This window comes from Odocoileus virginianus, chromosome 30, assembly GCF_023699985.2.
Source record: "Odocoileus virginianus isolate 20LAN1187 ecotype Illinois chromosome 30, Ovbor_1.2, whole genome shotgun sequence".
NCBI classification, from domain to species: Eukaryota; Metazoa; Chordata; class Mammalia; order Artiodactyla; family Cervidae; genus Odocoileus; species Odocoileus virginianus.
Genome location: NC_069703.1, coordinates 20,019,126 through 20,034,183, shown reverse-complemented (window position 1 = coordinate 20,034,183; position 15,058 = coordinate 20,019,126). Strand labels below are relative to the sequence as shown.

General features: G+C 36.7%; 1 protein-coding gene across 2 annotated transcripts in view; it reads left to right on the top strand.

Annotated features, from left to right (window-relative positions):
• Positions 1-15,058, top strand: part of PECR (peroxisomal trans-2-enoyl-CoA reductase) — a 50,923-nt gene that overhangs the window by 1,191 nt on the left and 34,674 nt on the right. For both annotated transcript variants that reach the window (XM_070458621.1, XM_070458620.1), the window contains exons 2-3: positions 6,885-7,018; positions 8,686-8,851. In XM_070458621.1, coding sequence (XP_070314722.1) covers positions 6,885-7,018; positions 8,686-8,851 — 300 coding nt within the window. The remainder of the gene's footprint in view (positions 1-6,884; positions 7,019-8,685; positions 8,852-15,058) is intronic.

The following is a 15,058-nucleotide window of genomic DNA, read 5'->3' as shown; positions in this document are numbered from 1 at the left end:
AAAAATAGGCTTATGATACATTTTAAATAAAAAACTAAAAAAAGGCAGTACGTGCATGAAGAAACAGTCAATTTTTTGGCAGTGAAATGCAAAATATAGCAGTGAAAAGGTCCATTGTTTTTCTAACAAAATTTTAAAACATTAGGGAGAATGAAAATGTTGATGACAGAGAGGACAGGGAAGAATGTAAAATATCGCAAGCTTTCTAGAGGTTAGCTTAGGGGAAAAAATCCAAACATGTTAACAGTGTTCGTGCTGTGTGACCTAGTAATTCCTCTGTCAGGAATTTATTCTTTGGAAATAATCAGGGACAAGCACAGATATGTGTAAAAGAGTATAATGTTCAGTAGTGAGATGTGATAAGGGAAATGAGTAAATCAGTAACAATGAAATATGCTGCTAGACTTTATATTGTCAAATGCATACCATGTAATTTTAAAAGTAGGATTCTAAACAAAATATAGCATTCCAATTTAATTGTTAATGAAAAATCTATATGCAGGAAAGACTGGAAAGAAGTTTACAACATTGTTTATCAGCAACTGCTTTTTCTGGAAATGATTTGAATGATGAGTGGTTAAATTGTATTAATTTTTCAGATTTTTTTAAACTAACATGTAAATTGTCTTTGCTTCCCATATGTTTCTAATTCTCGGCACATAGTATGAGCTTAAAAAAATGAAAAAATACATCTTAATAAGATAAAAAAGGGAAATTAGCATTTCTTAAAAGTCCATCTAGTCAGGGCTATGGTTTTTCCAGTAGTTATGTATGGATGTGAGAGTTGGACTATAAAGAAAGCTGAGTGCTGAAGAATTGATGCTTTTAACTGTGGTGTTGGAGAAGACTCTTAAGAGTCCCTTGGACTGCAAGGAAATCCAACCAGTCTATCCCGAAGGAGATCAGTCCTGAGTGTTCATTGGAAGGACTGATATTGAAGCTGAAACTCCAATACTTGGGCCACCTGATGTGAAGAGCTGACTCATTTGAAAAGACCCTGATGCTGGGAAAGACTGAAGGCAGGAAGTAAAGGGGACAACAGAGGATGAGATGGTTGGATGGCATCCCCAACTCAATGGACATGAGTTTGAGTAAACTCCGGGAAGTTGGTGATGGACAGGGAGGCCTGGCGTGCTGTGGTCCATGGGGTCGCAAAGAATTGGACATGACTGAGCAACTGAACTGAACTGAATCTGACCTTGGTGTAACTTCATGGCCGTTACTCTCTACGTTACTCCCAGCACCAAACTGTATCCCTGTTCAGGAAAATCCATAAGAAAAGTAGACTCGGTTGTCATTTTCTGTGAAGGTCAGATACCAGGCTTCACAGCAGATTCATCAGATCCTGGCTCAGCCTTCCAATGTACTTGTAAAAAACAGTAGTGTTGTATTGGAAATACATTCCCTACAATGAAAGAATATGCAAATACCTTTTACTCTGAGTTGCTCAGCTTAATTTTTTTCTACCAGAATTAATGGCTATTTCTGAAAATTGTTACAGAAACCCAAATCAGGCAAATTAAACAATAGCCAATTCTCTTTTCATTGAGAAGGCTCCTATTTTTTGGTGTGAGATAAAAGTTGGATTTTGAGGCAAGTGGTGATTATTGTGTTGTCTTTCACATCCAAATGATTTTGACTGTTCCTTTGCGATGAGGATGGTGAAAGCCCTAGCTCACAAGAGTAGGATATAGCAAACAGAATTGGAACTCTCTTTCATCTATTTGACAGATGCTGTTAGACAAAGGGAGCCCCGATTCCATCAAGGGATATTGAACCTAAGACCGTTTGCATTGAATTCAAGCCAAATCCTTGTCTCTGTCCTCAAGTTAGTCATTCCCTTTCTGTGATAGTGGCTCAGCTGGTTAAGAATCCGCCTGCAAAAAAAAAAAAAGAATCCATCTGCAATGCGAGAGACCTGGGTTTAATCCCTGAGTTGGGAAGATCCCCTGGAGAAGGGAAAGACTACCCACTCCAGTATTGGCCTGGAGAATTCCATGGACTATATAGTCCATGGGGTTGCAAAGAGCTGGACACGACTTAGTGACTTGCACTTTCACTTCCTGTGACAGTGGATAAAATGAAACTAGGAATTGCGAGTGGAAATTGTGAGGCAGGACAGCACTTTTTGTTGCTCTGGTGACTAGGTTCTTACCAACACCTGGGGCCTAGAAGGTGCTGAAATGGAGCAGTCTGAGTTGAAGATTGAAAGGCATCAGTATCAACCCAGGCAAAAATCAATATATTGGCTACAATTGCCTCAGATGTTGAAATAACTCATTATTTGCTAATTATTTCAGTACCTTGTTCTAATTAAGTTTATCGATCTGAGTTTGTCTTGCAACACAAATAAACAAAAATGTCCATCCAAATCATTTAGCTTAAGGGTGAGGAGAAGGATATTATCTGATAATTTTCTAAATTTGTGAATAAATTTTCTAAAATAAGAACAGTTATTTATTTATTTATTTATTTATTTATTGCAATAAATTCAGGCAGTATTGAAGTATATAAAAGAAAACTAAAATGAGCTTTCCCATTCTGCCCATCTCCTAAACCCCTTCTGTAAGTCACCCACATGCACAAATATACACACGTATGTGTATTTTTTTGTTTATAAAACCAAGACTGTAGTATTTTGTTGTATGCATATGTAATAATTTATTTACCCGTTCCTTTAATGGAATTGTAGGTTTCTAGTTTTACCCACCACTGCAACATTCTGCCTTGTAATACCTTTATACCCTGGCTCAAGTTTATATACCAGTTAAAATAAATAGCCTTTTAAAGTTGTGTCCCAGGATAGCTCTTCTAATATTAGATAACTTTCCAGAGGCGTTCAGCATTCGGGTAGTAATTAGTGATAATTTGGTAATCTCCTGTGAATAATCCTAGTTTGAGACCTTGGACAAAGTAGGCATTAATCACCTAGAATTCTTGAGAATTTTTTTTTTTTTAATGTGGCTTAACTTCTTAATGTGGATTTAGGAAGAGTTATAGGTATCCAATTTCCTTACCTTGTTCAGCCTGTGCTCTACTCTGGAAACTAAAACATAATGCTTGCCTTGAAGGCAGAAAGATTGGAGAAAGAAGGGCACAGGGCAGAGGCCATGACTGATCCAGGGGAACTCTTTTCCATTTTACTAATCAGATTAGTTCTTCCTCTAGCTCAGGGAAACTTGGTTAGACCTGGGCTGAAAATGTGTGTTTCAATTCTTTCCCCTCCTGAGGAGGGGAGAAGTTTCCTTTTGGAAGCAGAAGCAGAAAGGAATAACAGTATTCCTAACAATATAATATGTGCTTTGTTGAAAATTACACATTAATGTTGATAAATTGAATTCTGTTTTAAAGTTAGTCTTATCTTACAAGAAATTCATGGTGAATTTAATACTTGTTTTGTAAAGCTCTCAGATTACCTACCAGAATTTCCAGAAGTTGTCTGCATATGGAATTCACTAAATTATAACCTAAGCTTGAAAGATAGTTTTTTTTAAGTGCCTTATTTTAATGTGGAGAAACTACCTCCTGGTATACAACTAGCTCTGGCCAAAATGCAGAGCTGTTTTACTTCTTAACGTTTCTAAATGTCATCTGTTCCATATGTTAATATTGAATGTGTGACCTGTTTGTAGTATAATGGTTATAACAATGATAGGGTCCCAGTCCTCCAGGAGATGAAAGTGAGTGGGAGGAGACTGAATTATCCACTACAGGCTTAGATGCTCTATTAGTGTAAGGGATACAATGGGCTTCCCAAGTAGTGCTACAGGTAAAGAACGCACCTCTCAATGCAGGAGACATCCATGTAACAATTAAATGCTGTCCTCATACATTTTGTTTCTACATATGTGATAAAGCCTACAATACATTGATATCATTTTTACTTTTTTTTTTTCTTTTTTTTTTTTCATTTTTACTTTAAACAGTCACCACCTTTTGCAGGATTTGAATAGAAATAAGAAAAGTCTTCATATTTATTTACTCACAGAGTGACCATTTCTGGTTCTCTTTCTTCTTTTCTGGAGATTTAGATTTTCAGCTGGTATCATTGCCTTTCTGCTTAAAGAACTTCCTTTAATTTTTTTGTAGTGAAGTTCTGTTTTCATGAATTCTTCTGAATATTGTATGTGTGAATGAATCTTTATTTTGCCCTTATTTTTTATATTATTTATATAAGTATTTAATAGATATATATATATAGTTTAACAAAAGTGGGAACATTAATATATTTAAGGGAGGAGAAAACACAATGGCAAGCAGTACATGTTTCAAACCCCAACTGATAACATCAAACAATTCCGATTTCATTTTAGTGGATAGCAGCACCATTCATTCTTCCTGAAACTGGAGTTTAAATCTGTTTTCACTGGGTAAGAGTTCTAGGTTCCAAAATGCCCATCTCCTCTCCCCACCCCTCGTGCTTTCAAGTACTTGTCTTGTCTTGCATTATTTCTGAAAAGAAGTCTGTCTTTCGTGTGTCTTGTGTTCTTTTTCTCTGGCTGCTTTTAATATTTTCCACTGTGTCTCTGGTTTATTTATGTTGTCGGTGTTACTCCTGGGTCTCTTTTTATTAATTCACTTCTCTCCTCATTCTGGGTTGTATTTCCTTGCTTCTTTGAGTACCCTGTGGTTTTTCGGTGGATGCCAGACATTTGAATTTTACTTTGTTGGAGGCTGTTTTTTTTTTTTTTCTTTCTTGATGTCTGATCTTATTTATTTGTTACTCTTAGAACATCTCATTTTTGACTGGACTCAGAAGTGGAAGCTCCCAGAGAGGACCGCCTCCCTCTCTTGGCAATCTGTTCCTGCCGTTTTTCTTTGGCTTCCTTCAATCTCTTGACCAAAAGTTTACTATTCTGCAGCCTCTTCCTTATTTTTCTTAAGTACACTGTTTCTTCAGAGCAATACGCCTGTGTGTGTGTTGCAGAACACGGGGGAGCAACAAGATGTTTAATCTTGGGTGCTTGGGTCCTAGGTAACTATGTTACTATCATTGTATGGTTATTTTTATAGTCTTGCAAACATTGCTGAACTTTGTTCTGTGATGTACTTAACTTGGTAGCAGTTTGATACTTTAAAGAGGCTTGCTTTCTGTTAAGTACTGTCCTAAACAGTTTTGCTTTAAGTCCAGGATTAATTTTGCTTCACTCTTGAGGCCATACCCTCTGGGTACTTTGCTCAATACCTTGTCAGAATTTTTTCCTGGTTGGAACACTAACTTTTACCTAGTGCTGGACGAGTGTCAGGGTTTGTTCCTTCTGCTTATTTTGGTTGGTTCTTTGCCCAGCCTCAGATTGTGTCTTTTCTCGAAGATACCGGTCAGTGCTCAGTTGAAGATATGCGGGAACTCTCGAGATCTCTGGAGTTCTGACTCTGTCTATCTCCCTTCTCTCTCTGTTCCTCTGTAATCTAGCTCTCTTAGCCTCCCCAGACTCCCAGCTTCATCTCTTCTACCCAGGAGCCTGCTGGGCTCTGAATGGATTCTTCCTGTCCATGCTGCAGTCTGAAGACTCTCTAGGCAGCAATCTGGAATAATAATAGGGCTCACATTGTTTGTTTCTTGTGTTCACTATCACCGCCCTGTGCTCCCTGATATCCAATGCCTGGAAATTTGCTGGGGTCCAGCCCCAGCAGTATCCAGGGGAACCCTCAGGATGAACGGCGTCGTCGGTGGATGAGACAGCAAGTGAGACAAAGCTTGGGGCTAAGTCTGAAGTTTATTTTTGCACGGCTCCTTTATACCCTTAACAACATCTTTTGGGGGAAGTGCATATTGCTTACACACAGGTCATCTCAAAACATTACAGCAACTTGACCTTCAACAGAAACTGGATGTCACCCACATACTTTTTCGTTCACAAGAGTCTTTCTTATCATTTGGCCTTCAGGCCTGCTAACATTTTATGGCTTGCACCTGGTGTGACTTAAGCAACTTCAGTAGCAGACCCTGTTTTTCTTATAATTAATCTATTTTCTTTCTAATAAGTGTCATCTCTATGGGAACTAGACAGGATTACATTTTTACAGAACAGAAATGCAAAGGACTGCAAAAACAGCAGATATGGCACAAAACAGGCTCTTAGTCTAAAAGTTAACTACCTGCAAGAAGTCGCCAGCTAATCTCTATCTAAAGTATTTTCTATTAGGCACATTTGTGGCTATCATATTTGTGGAGCTTTTCTCACCCCATGAAGGGGCCTATGCTTAATAGTTTGTTTTGTTAGCGTACTGTGCTTAGGATGTTTAGAACAATCAAGAGCATTTTTTGCAATGAGAGCACATATTTATCACACAAACCAGAATGCCAGCAAAATGGTTTGAATTGAAGCATTTCCTTCATCCCTGGCCCCTTCATAGGGTACCAGCATCCAGGAGATTTATTAATTAGGGTTTTAAGTTGGTCTTTATTCAGTGAAAGAGGAGCAGGAGAACTCTCGGCAGGCAACACAAGAATGCGCAGCAGGGTGAACAAGAACAACGGCAAAAAGGGGGGAGGATCCAGGGTGGGGTAGAGGCCGAGGCCAGCCTGGAGGGTCCCTTATCCTAGCCGGCCTTGCCGGTCAGGTTTTTTCCTCGTGACCTCGTCATGGATGGGGTCCTGGACGGCCTTGCCTGCCCGGTATTTTCTTCATGACCTCATCACAGGTGGGACCTCCCATAACGGCTCCCGGCAGAAATCCTTGTTGCATGTATTTGTTCAGTGTTTTATTTATTCTAGTTGCTTGCTTTGAATTAGGATCAGTTCAGTTCCTATTACCATAATAGAAGTTCTCATTCATATTTCTATTCATATTCGTATTTTCTAAACATTTTTGCTTTTGGAATGTAGACAACTAATGAAAATATATCAATACTTACATGTTCTTTGACTGTTGTCTCCTCAGGATGTAATGTGGTCATTGCGTCCCGTAAGTTTGATAGGTTAAAATCTGCTGCAGATGAACTGAATGCCAATCTGCCTCCTACCATCCAGGCTCAAGTTACTCCCATAAAATGTAACATCCGTAATGAAGAGGAGGTAAAGCTAATCTTTTTTTTTTAATTGAAATATATTTGATTTATAATGTCATGTTTAATTTTTGCTGTATAGCAAAGTGACTCCGTTTTATATAAATATATGTGTATGTGTGTTTATTCTTTTTCATATTCTTTTCCATTATGGTTCATCATAGGATATTGAATATAGTTTCGTGTGCTATATAGTAGGACCTTGTTGTTTATCCATCCTATATATAATAACTTACATTTGCTAATCCCACACTCCCAATTCTTCCCTCCTCCTTGGCAGCTGCAAATCTGTATATCTGTGAGTCTGTTTTTGTCTTGTAGACATGTTGATTTGTGTCATATTTTAGATTCCACATATAAGTGGTGTCATATATTGTTTGTCTTTCTTATTTCACATAGTATGGTATTTTCAAGGTTCATCCATGTTGCTGAAAATGGCACTATTCCATTGTTTTTAATGGCTAAGTAATATTCCATTGTATGTATATGTATATCTGTATATATATGTATATAATTTCATATATGCACATATAACACATCTTTATCCATTTATCTGTTGATGGACATTTAGATTTTTTCAATGTCTTGGCTATTGTGAATAGTGCTGCTGTGAACATTGGGATGCATGTATCTTTTTAAATTTTAGTTTTTTGGAGGTATATGCCCAGAAGTTGGGTTACTGGATCATGTAGTAAGTCTAGTTTTCATTTTTTGAGGAATGCAAATCTATCTCATCACTTATTCATTTGTTTTAATTTAGAGTAGTTGTCCCTAACCCTGACTGTGCTTTAGGTTTTGCTATGGTAGCTGTCTTAGATGAGGTTCACTAGAAGCAGAGCCTGTGAAGGAGATTCTTGAGCTAATGATCTATTGAGCAAGTGGCCTCAGGAGAAAGAGAGGAAGGGAAGACATGGAGGGAAGCTAAGCAAAAACAGTTTAGTCTGGAGGTTACATTTCATGCATTCTGCCCTTTAACTCATTTTATAATGTCTATTTCATCACTCTCCTATATTCTGAGTTGGTTGTTTACAGATTATTGCATATTATTGGATGAGTGATACTAATCCTTGGATAAATCTTGTCATCAAAATTCTAAATTTAGCATTATGATCTATGGGTATTGAAACTGGTGACATAGGATTTTCAGGTTTATTCATTGTGACTACATCTTCATTTATTGTGGATCTCAGAGTTACTATTCACTGTGAGATACTGTAAGCTCTTCTGCTCTCCTAAGGCAGAGGACAAAGTCCAGGTAGCAAGTTAGTTATTAATCAGTTCACTCTTAAAATTCTATTTGTTTGCTGGAGTATAATTGATGTACAATATTACATAAGTCGCAGGTGTATAATATAGTGATTCATAATTTTTAAAGGTGATACTCCATTTATAGTTACCATAGAATATTTGCTGTATTCCCCATATTGTATAATATATTCATTTTACTTATTTTATACCTAATAGGGTATAGCTCTTAATCTCCTACCCCTACATTTTTGATCCCTGCTTCCCTCTTGACACTGGTAACCACTAGCTTATGCTCTGTCTCTATGAATCTGCTTCTTTTTTTTTGTTATATTCACTAGTTTGTTGTACTTTTTAGATTGTACATATAAATGCTGTCATACAGTATTTGTCTTTGTCTGTAACTAGTTCACTTTTATTGTTTTTCTTTAGGTAAATAATTTGGTCAAATCCACCTTAGATATTTATGGTAAGATCAATTTCTTAGTAAATAACGGAGGAGGCCAGTTCTTCACTCCTGCAGAAAAAATCAGTTCAAAGGGGTGGAATGCTGTGATTGAAACCAACCTGACGGGCACCTTCTACATGTGCAAAGCAGGCAAGTGTGGATCAGTAATCCAAAAAGTCAAAGTGTATTTATGTTAAGATCATAGGGCACCTGAAAGAAAAATTGTTAGGGGCTCAGAAGCTCCATGTCACTTATTGCCCTAATTTAACTTATATGCAATATAGTCATGTAAATTGATGCATTTCTGGAGAGTAATTTGGCAGTGTTTTAAAAATATGAATTTGCTTGATCTGTTGATTTTATTTCTAGGAAGTTATCATGTAAAAATGATTAAGAATTTGTACAATGATATAGCTACAAAGTGCATCATTAAATTAAGGAAAGCTCCATACTTATTTTGTTTTTAAGAGATGAATCTGTTAAATCTATTGTAAGGACCTATTAATTCAATGAAACCTAGGAGAATACCAGAGTCCACATTTTTTCTGACTAATAGGTAACTGGCACACATGCATAGTTTTTGGATCAAAGGTTATCTTTCATAGGTGATAATATTCAACCCTGAAATTGGATAACTGAAGAGTTTCCTTAGGAGCTATTCAAGACATTTCTACGCTGCAAAATGTGAAATGAGTATAATTCTGACCCACAGGGTCTTCACCCCAACATGGATTAGGCTTTATATTCTTAGTATTTCCAAATCAAAGGTCTTGCAGACATTTTCAGGCTTTATCTTTATCTAACTGATAATACAGAGTTCTGTATTAATTGTGATAACAGGATTGACTGCTGAAGTGTAGAGCTCCAGAAAAAAATAGGAGCTTGAATAAGATAGTTGATTTCTCCCTCACATAAAAATTCAAGGTGTATAGTCCAGGGATAGTATGGTAGTTTCATAATCATTAGGGAATAAGGATCTTTCTTGTTTACTGTCTTTAACATGTCCATCCCCTAGTCCAAAATGGCTGCTTCAGTTCCTGCCATCGTAACTGCAATCTAGACAGCAGGAATTCAGAGAAGTGTAAAACTCATTCTTTTTAACTGCATGGTCTGGAAGTAGCACCATTCCATTTACTGACATTCAGCATCAACTAAAACTCAGTTAAATGATTATACCTACCTATAAGTGATACTGGGAAATAGAGTCTTTAGCTATGTGCCTAAGTATAAATTCAATGTCTTGTAAGAAGAGGAGAATGAATGCTAGGAGACAGGTTTTAGTCTCTTAACTCAGCCTTCATAGTTCAGCGCTTTGACATTTTCCAGCACTCAAGTCATCGATCTCTTACAAACCTTAGGTTCCATTAATTAGAACCTTTCAGAGTCTAGATTCAGTTATGATTTTTACTAGTCAGAATTAAATTAAAGAATCCAAGGCCTATAGTTTTTATTTTGTGTTTACTTTAAACAATGGGACTTTTGGTTTTGACAGCAAGGAATACGGGACATACATTTTTCTATACGAGAATAATAATAGTGAAAAACTGAAAACCATTTAAATATTTTAAAGTAAAATATTAGTTGAGTGAAGTTTTATACATCTGTAGCATAGAGTACTATGCAGCCACTGAAAATATAGGTACAAAAGTCTACTTCTCAATATGAAAAGATATTCCTAGATATCAGAGTGAAAAAAAAGGTTTAAAACATTCTATCCAGTGTGATCACATTTCTGCAGAGACAGTATATATTTTTATATGGCTGTATATAAATAGACATAATTCTGAAAGAGTTTCTAATAAAGCATTGACATCTCTGGGAGGTAAAATTGCATATTATTTTCATCTTTTTCTTTTTGCTTCTCTGCTTTTTCTAAATTGAATGTGTATTGTTTTATGTAATTAAAATGATTTAAGTCATGACTGCCCTGAAGTTCCAGCTTCTTCAGCTTGTACTCTTTGACACCATATGCTGCTGTTAAAAGAATTGTGGGAAGATCCATGTTTAAATTTCTGGTGAATTTAGACTTTTCTATAACCTTTAATTATTCATTTTACTAAAATAGAAATTTTTTTCTCTCCATTTATTTTTGGAAAAAATTTGAATATATGAAAAAGTTAAAGAAATAATGCAATGAGCTCTTCTAAGGCATATTTTTTATTATATATAAATATATTTTATTATGTTTTGTTTTATTGCCCATCAAGCAAATCTGTCAGCAATGTTTTTCTAACAGCTTTTGCTTACTTTGGGTCTCTGTGTCATATTTTGGTAATTAGCACAATATTTCAAACTTTTTCATTATTATACTTGTTATGATGATTTGTGATCAGTGATCTTTGATGTTACTATTGCAAAAAGATTATGACTTGCTGAAGGCTTAGGTGATGGTTAGCACTTTTTAGTGATAAAATATTTTTAAAATTAAGGTTGTACTTTTTTTTTTTAGACATAATGTTGTTGTACATTTAATAGACTATAGTATAGTGTAAACATAGCTTTTATATGCACTGGGAAAGAAAAAAAATTTGTGTGATTCACTTTATTGCAATATTGCATTATTGTGGTGGTCTGGAACTGAACTTACCGTATATCTGAGCCCTGTCTGTGTACCTTTCTTTTAAATTCACCAAGTGCTAAGATTTTGCTGTATTTACATTCTCTAATCTCTGTTTCTTTCCCCCTCTCATCCTCCCTTCCCCTCAACCCCCCACACCCTTTTTACAAATAATTTAAAAGTGAATTATCACTTTGACTTACATTTTTAAAGAATAAAGAAATGTTTTCTATGCAACTGCAATACCATTATCACATCAAAGGAAATATACAGTAATTCGGTAAGATCAATTATCACATAATCATATTGGAATTTCCCTTAAAGTCTAGTAGTGTTGGCGATATTATTCTGAGACTTACGGTGTGTAGTGTGGGCTAAAGTGAGTAAATCAGTTCAGTTCAGTCGCTCAGTCGTGTCTGACTCTGCGACCCCATGGACTGCAGCACGCCAGGCCTCCCTGTCTCTGTAAATAAGTTATTTTAGTACAATTGAGAACCAAGATTTTTGGCATTGGCAAAAGGAGAAGTGAATGTAGACAGATGAGGCTGAATAAAAACCCCTGTAGTCCGGAATTTGATTAGAAATATTGTCCCCTGAAAAGAAAGTTATTAATTCAGTGACAATGCGTCCTCCTAGCATCCTTTATGTGATCTCTGAATGTTACTCCAATTAAAAGGAACTGGGATTCCTTAGTGAAACAGCTTATTGCAGGGGAGGAAATATGCAAGATAAGCCTAGAATATTTTGTTTTAACAGAAATCTAGGAAACTATATGAATATGTTACTGAACCAAACTTGGATCTGCTCGCTTGTGTGTGTTGAAGCCAGGCAACTGAACGTTGGGTTGCAGTGAAGGAAAGTATGGGGAGAGTGCGCAGCTTATGCTCAAAAGATGTGAACTCCCTAATCCTTTCAGGGAAGGGTTTTGGGTTTTTTCCCGTAACTTTGTTTATGTATTTATTTTACTTTTGGCTGCCCCGGGTCTTGTTGCTGCTCCGACTTTTCTCTAGTGTGGAGAGCGAGGGCTGCTCCAGTTGCAGTGGAAGGCTTCTCATTGCACTGGCTTGTTACAGAGCACAGGCTCTAGGGCAGCGAGCCTCAGCGGTTGCAGCACCTGGGCTCAGCAGTTGAGGCTCCTGGGCTCGAGAGCACAGGCTCAGTAGTCATGGCCTACCAGCTTTAGTTGCCCTGCAGCCTGTGGGATCTTCCCAGATGGGAGGTGGAACCCATGTGTCCTTCGTTGGCATGCAGATTCTTTACCACTGAGCCGCCAGGGAAGCTTCAAGGGAGAGTTTTTAAAGTCAGTGTTAGGGAGGGAACTGCAGGGCAGATGATCAGCTCATGCACAGTTTTCAGCTTGGTTGGTGTCCAGGTGCAGTTTTGAGTATCACTGATCTTTTGGTTTCAACCGGTCTAGTGTATGCGTGCTTGCAATCAGCAGTTTTCATCTGGTGGGGGTCTTCCTATAAAAACAACTTAGGAATGTGTGTCAAGCCTTCATCTGTATCTTTCAGGGAACTGGAAGTTTGATGACTCTGCTATGTATCTGATTTATAAGTTTTTACCAGTTTCTCAGCCCAACAGCTATTCTTTGTTTCTGCATCTTCGCACTTACTAATTATTAATTCTTTCTTAAAAAATTATTTGTTTACTTTTTTGGCTTCATTGGGTCTTAGTTGTGGCAAGTAGGATCTTTTAGTTGTGGCATGTGGAATCTAATTCCATGACCAGGTATCGAACCCAGGCCCCTTGCATTGGGAGCTTGGAGTCTTAGCCACTGGACCAGTCGCTGAGTCATGTCCAACTCTTTGCAACCCCATGGACTATAGCTCACCAGGCTCCTCTGTCCATGGAATTCTCCAGACAAGAATACTGGAGTGAGTTGCCATTCCCTCCTCCAGGGGATCTTCCCAACCCAGGGATCAAACCAGGGTCTCTTGCACTGTAGGCAAATTCTTTACCATCTGAGCCACCAGGGAAGCCCAGCAGAAAGTCTATATAGGGTAATTTAAATAAATTTATTTTCCTTTCTTGTGCTAATAGCCAGTAATTTTACAATTAAAAACATGTATTTGATACATGTATACTGCTTTATTTTCATTTCCAAACTTTTCTTGGCTATTCATGACCATTTATTGTATTCAGATAAATTTTATATATTCATACTTCTTCAAAAATCCTGTTGGGAATTTGATTAAAATTGTATTAAATTTATTAGTCATGTGGAAATAATCAGCATGTTTAAGTATCATCTCCTCATTATGTCTTTTCATTAGTGAACTCATATATTTTGGCAAAGGTTTGTGGTTCTTATAGATCTCATATGCTTGTTTTTATTAAGGTTGAAAAGTGAGTGTTAGTCACTCAGTCTTGTCTGAATCTTTGCAACTCCATGGACTGTAGCCCACGAGGCTCCTCTGTCCATGGATTTCTCAAGTAAGAGTGCTGGAGTGGGTAGCCATTCCCTTCTCCAGGATCTTCCCTACCCAGGGATCGAACCTGGTCCCCTGCATTGCAGGCAGGTTCACTGCTGTCTGAGCCCACTAGGGAAGCCTGCCTAGGTGTTTTTGATGGCTGTTGCTATTTTGAATGGGCTCTTTTTTTTTTCCAGGTATTTTCGACTGGATTATTGTCAGTTTACAGAATTTTTCAAATTTATTTTGTTGCTTTATATAATGGTTTGTCAAATTAGTCTGTTGGGTTTTCTAGGTATATAATCAGGCTGTCTAAAAATAAGTACTGTGCTATTTCTTAAAATCAAAAGATGTAGCCAGTTGTGAAATGCATCATCATTATACATATTAAGGAAGTAAAAGCAATGTAATTGTAATTGTAAGATGTCACCAGCAGTAAGACATATCCTAATTTCAGGAGTTTGAAAATGGTATGAAAAAATTGTCTTAGATTTTAAAAATATTATATTTTATGTTTTCTTGTGATTTTACCTCTTTTTTTTTTTTTTGTCATGTGTTATGATTTGGTGAGACTACTAGAAAGCGTTACATAATAGTGGGTAGACATGCTTACTTTTGCTCAAGCTTTTAATAGAAATAGGTATTGAACTGTTCTCTGATCTTCCCATTCTAAAAACTGGACTTCCACTGAAGTGCATCCTGATGTGCATCTCTAATACTGCCTTGATTCGTGTGAATAGAAAGTTTCCCTGAATTTCAAATTGCCCTCAAAAAGGATAAAATATTTACAAATAAAGTTCGCAAAATAGTATAAGGTTTATATGCTAACAACTGTAAAACATTGCTGAAAGAAATGAGAGAAGATATAGATAAATGGAAAGGCATTTTATGTTTATGAATTGAAAGACTCAGTATTGTTAAGATGGTAGTTCTTTCCAAATTGATCTGTAGGTTCAATGCAGTCCTTATCAATCCTTTTGCAAAAATTGACAGACTGATCCTGGAATATATATGGACATGCAAAGGACTCAAAATAGCATAGCCAAAGCAATTTTACAAAAGAAGATATACTTCTTGATTTCAAAACTGTTTATTGATTTTAAGATGAGACAGTATAGTACTGGCATAAGAATAGATGTAAAGATCAATGAAACAGAATTGAGAATCCAGAAGTAAATTCTTATTTATTTTTTTTTAAGTCATCTGTATTTGTTACAACTTTTTAAAGCAGAATGTGACTTGAGCACTACATTTCCATTCACAAAACTTGCTCCAAGTTACTTTTCCAGCGGCTTTACAACATGCCTGAGCAGGCTTATAAGTTTGCTGCTCTAAACAATATTTTTCTTTGGAAAACAAGCCCTATGTATGGACAGCGACTCCAAT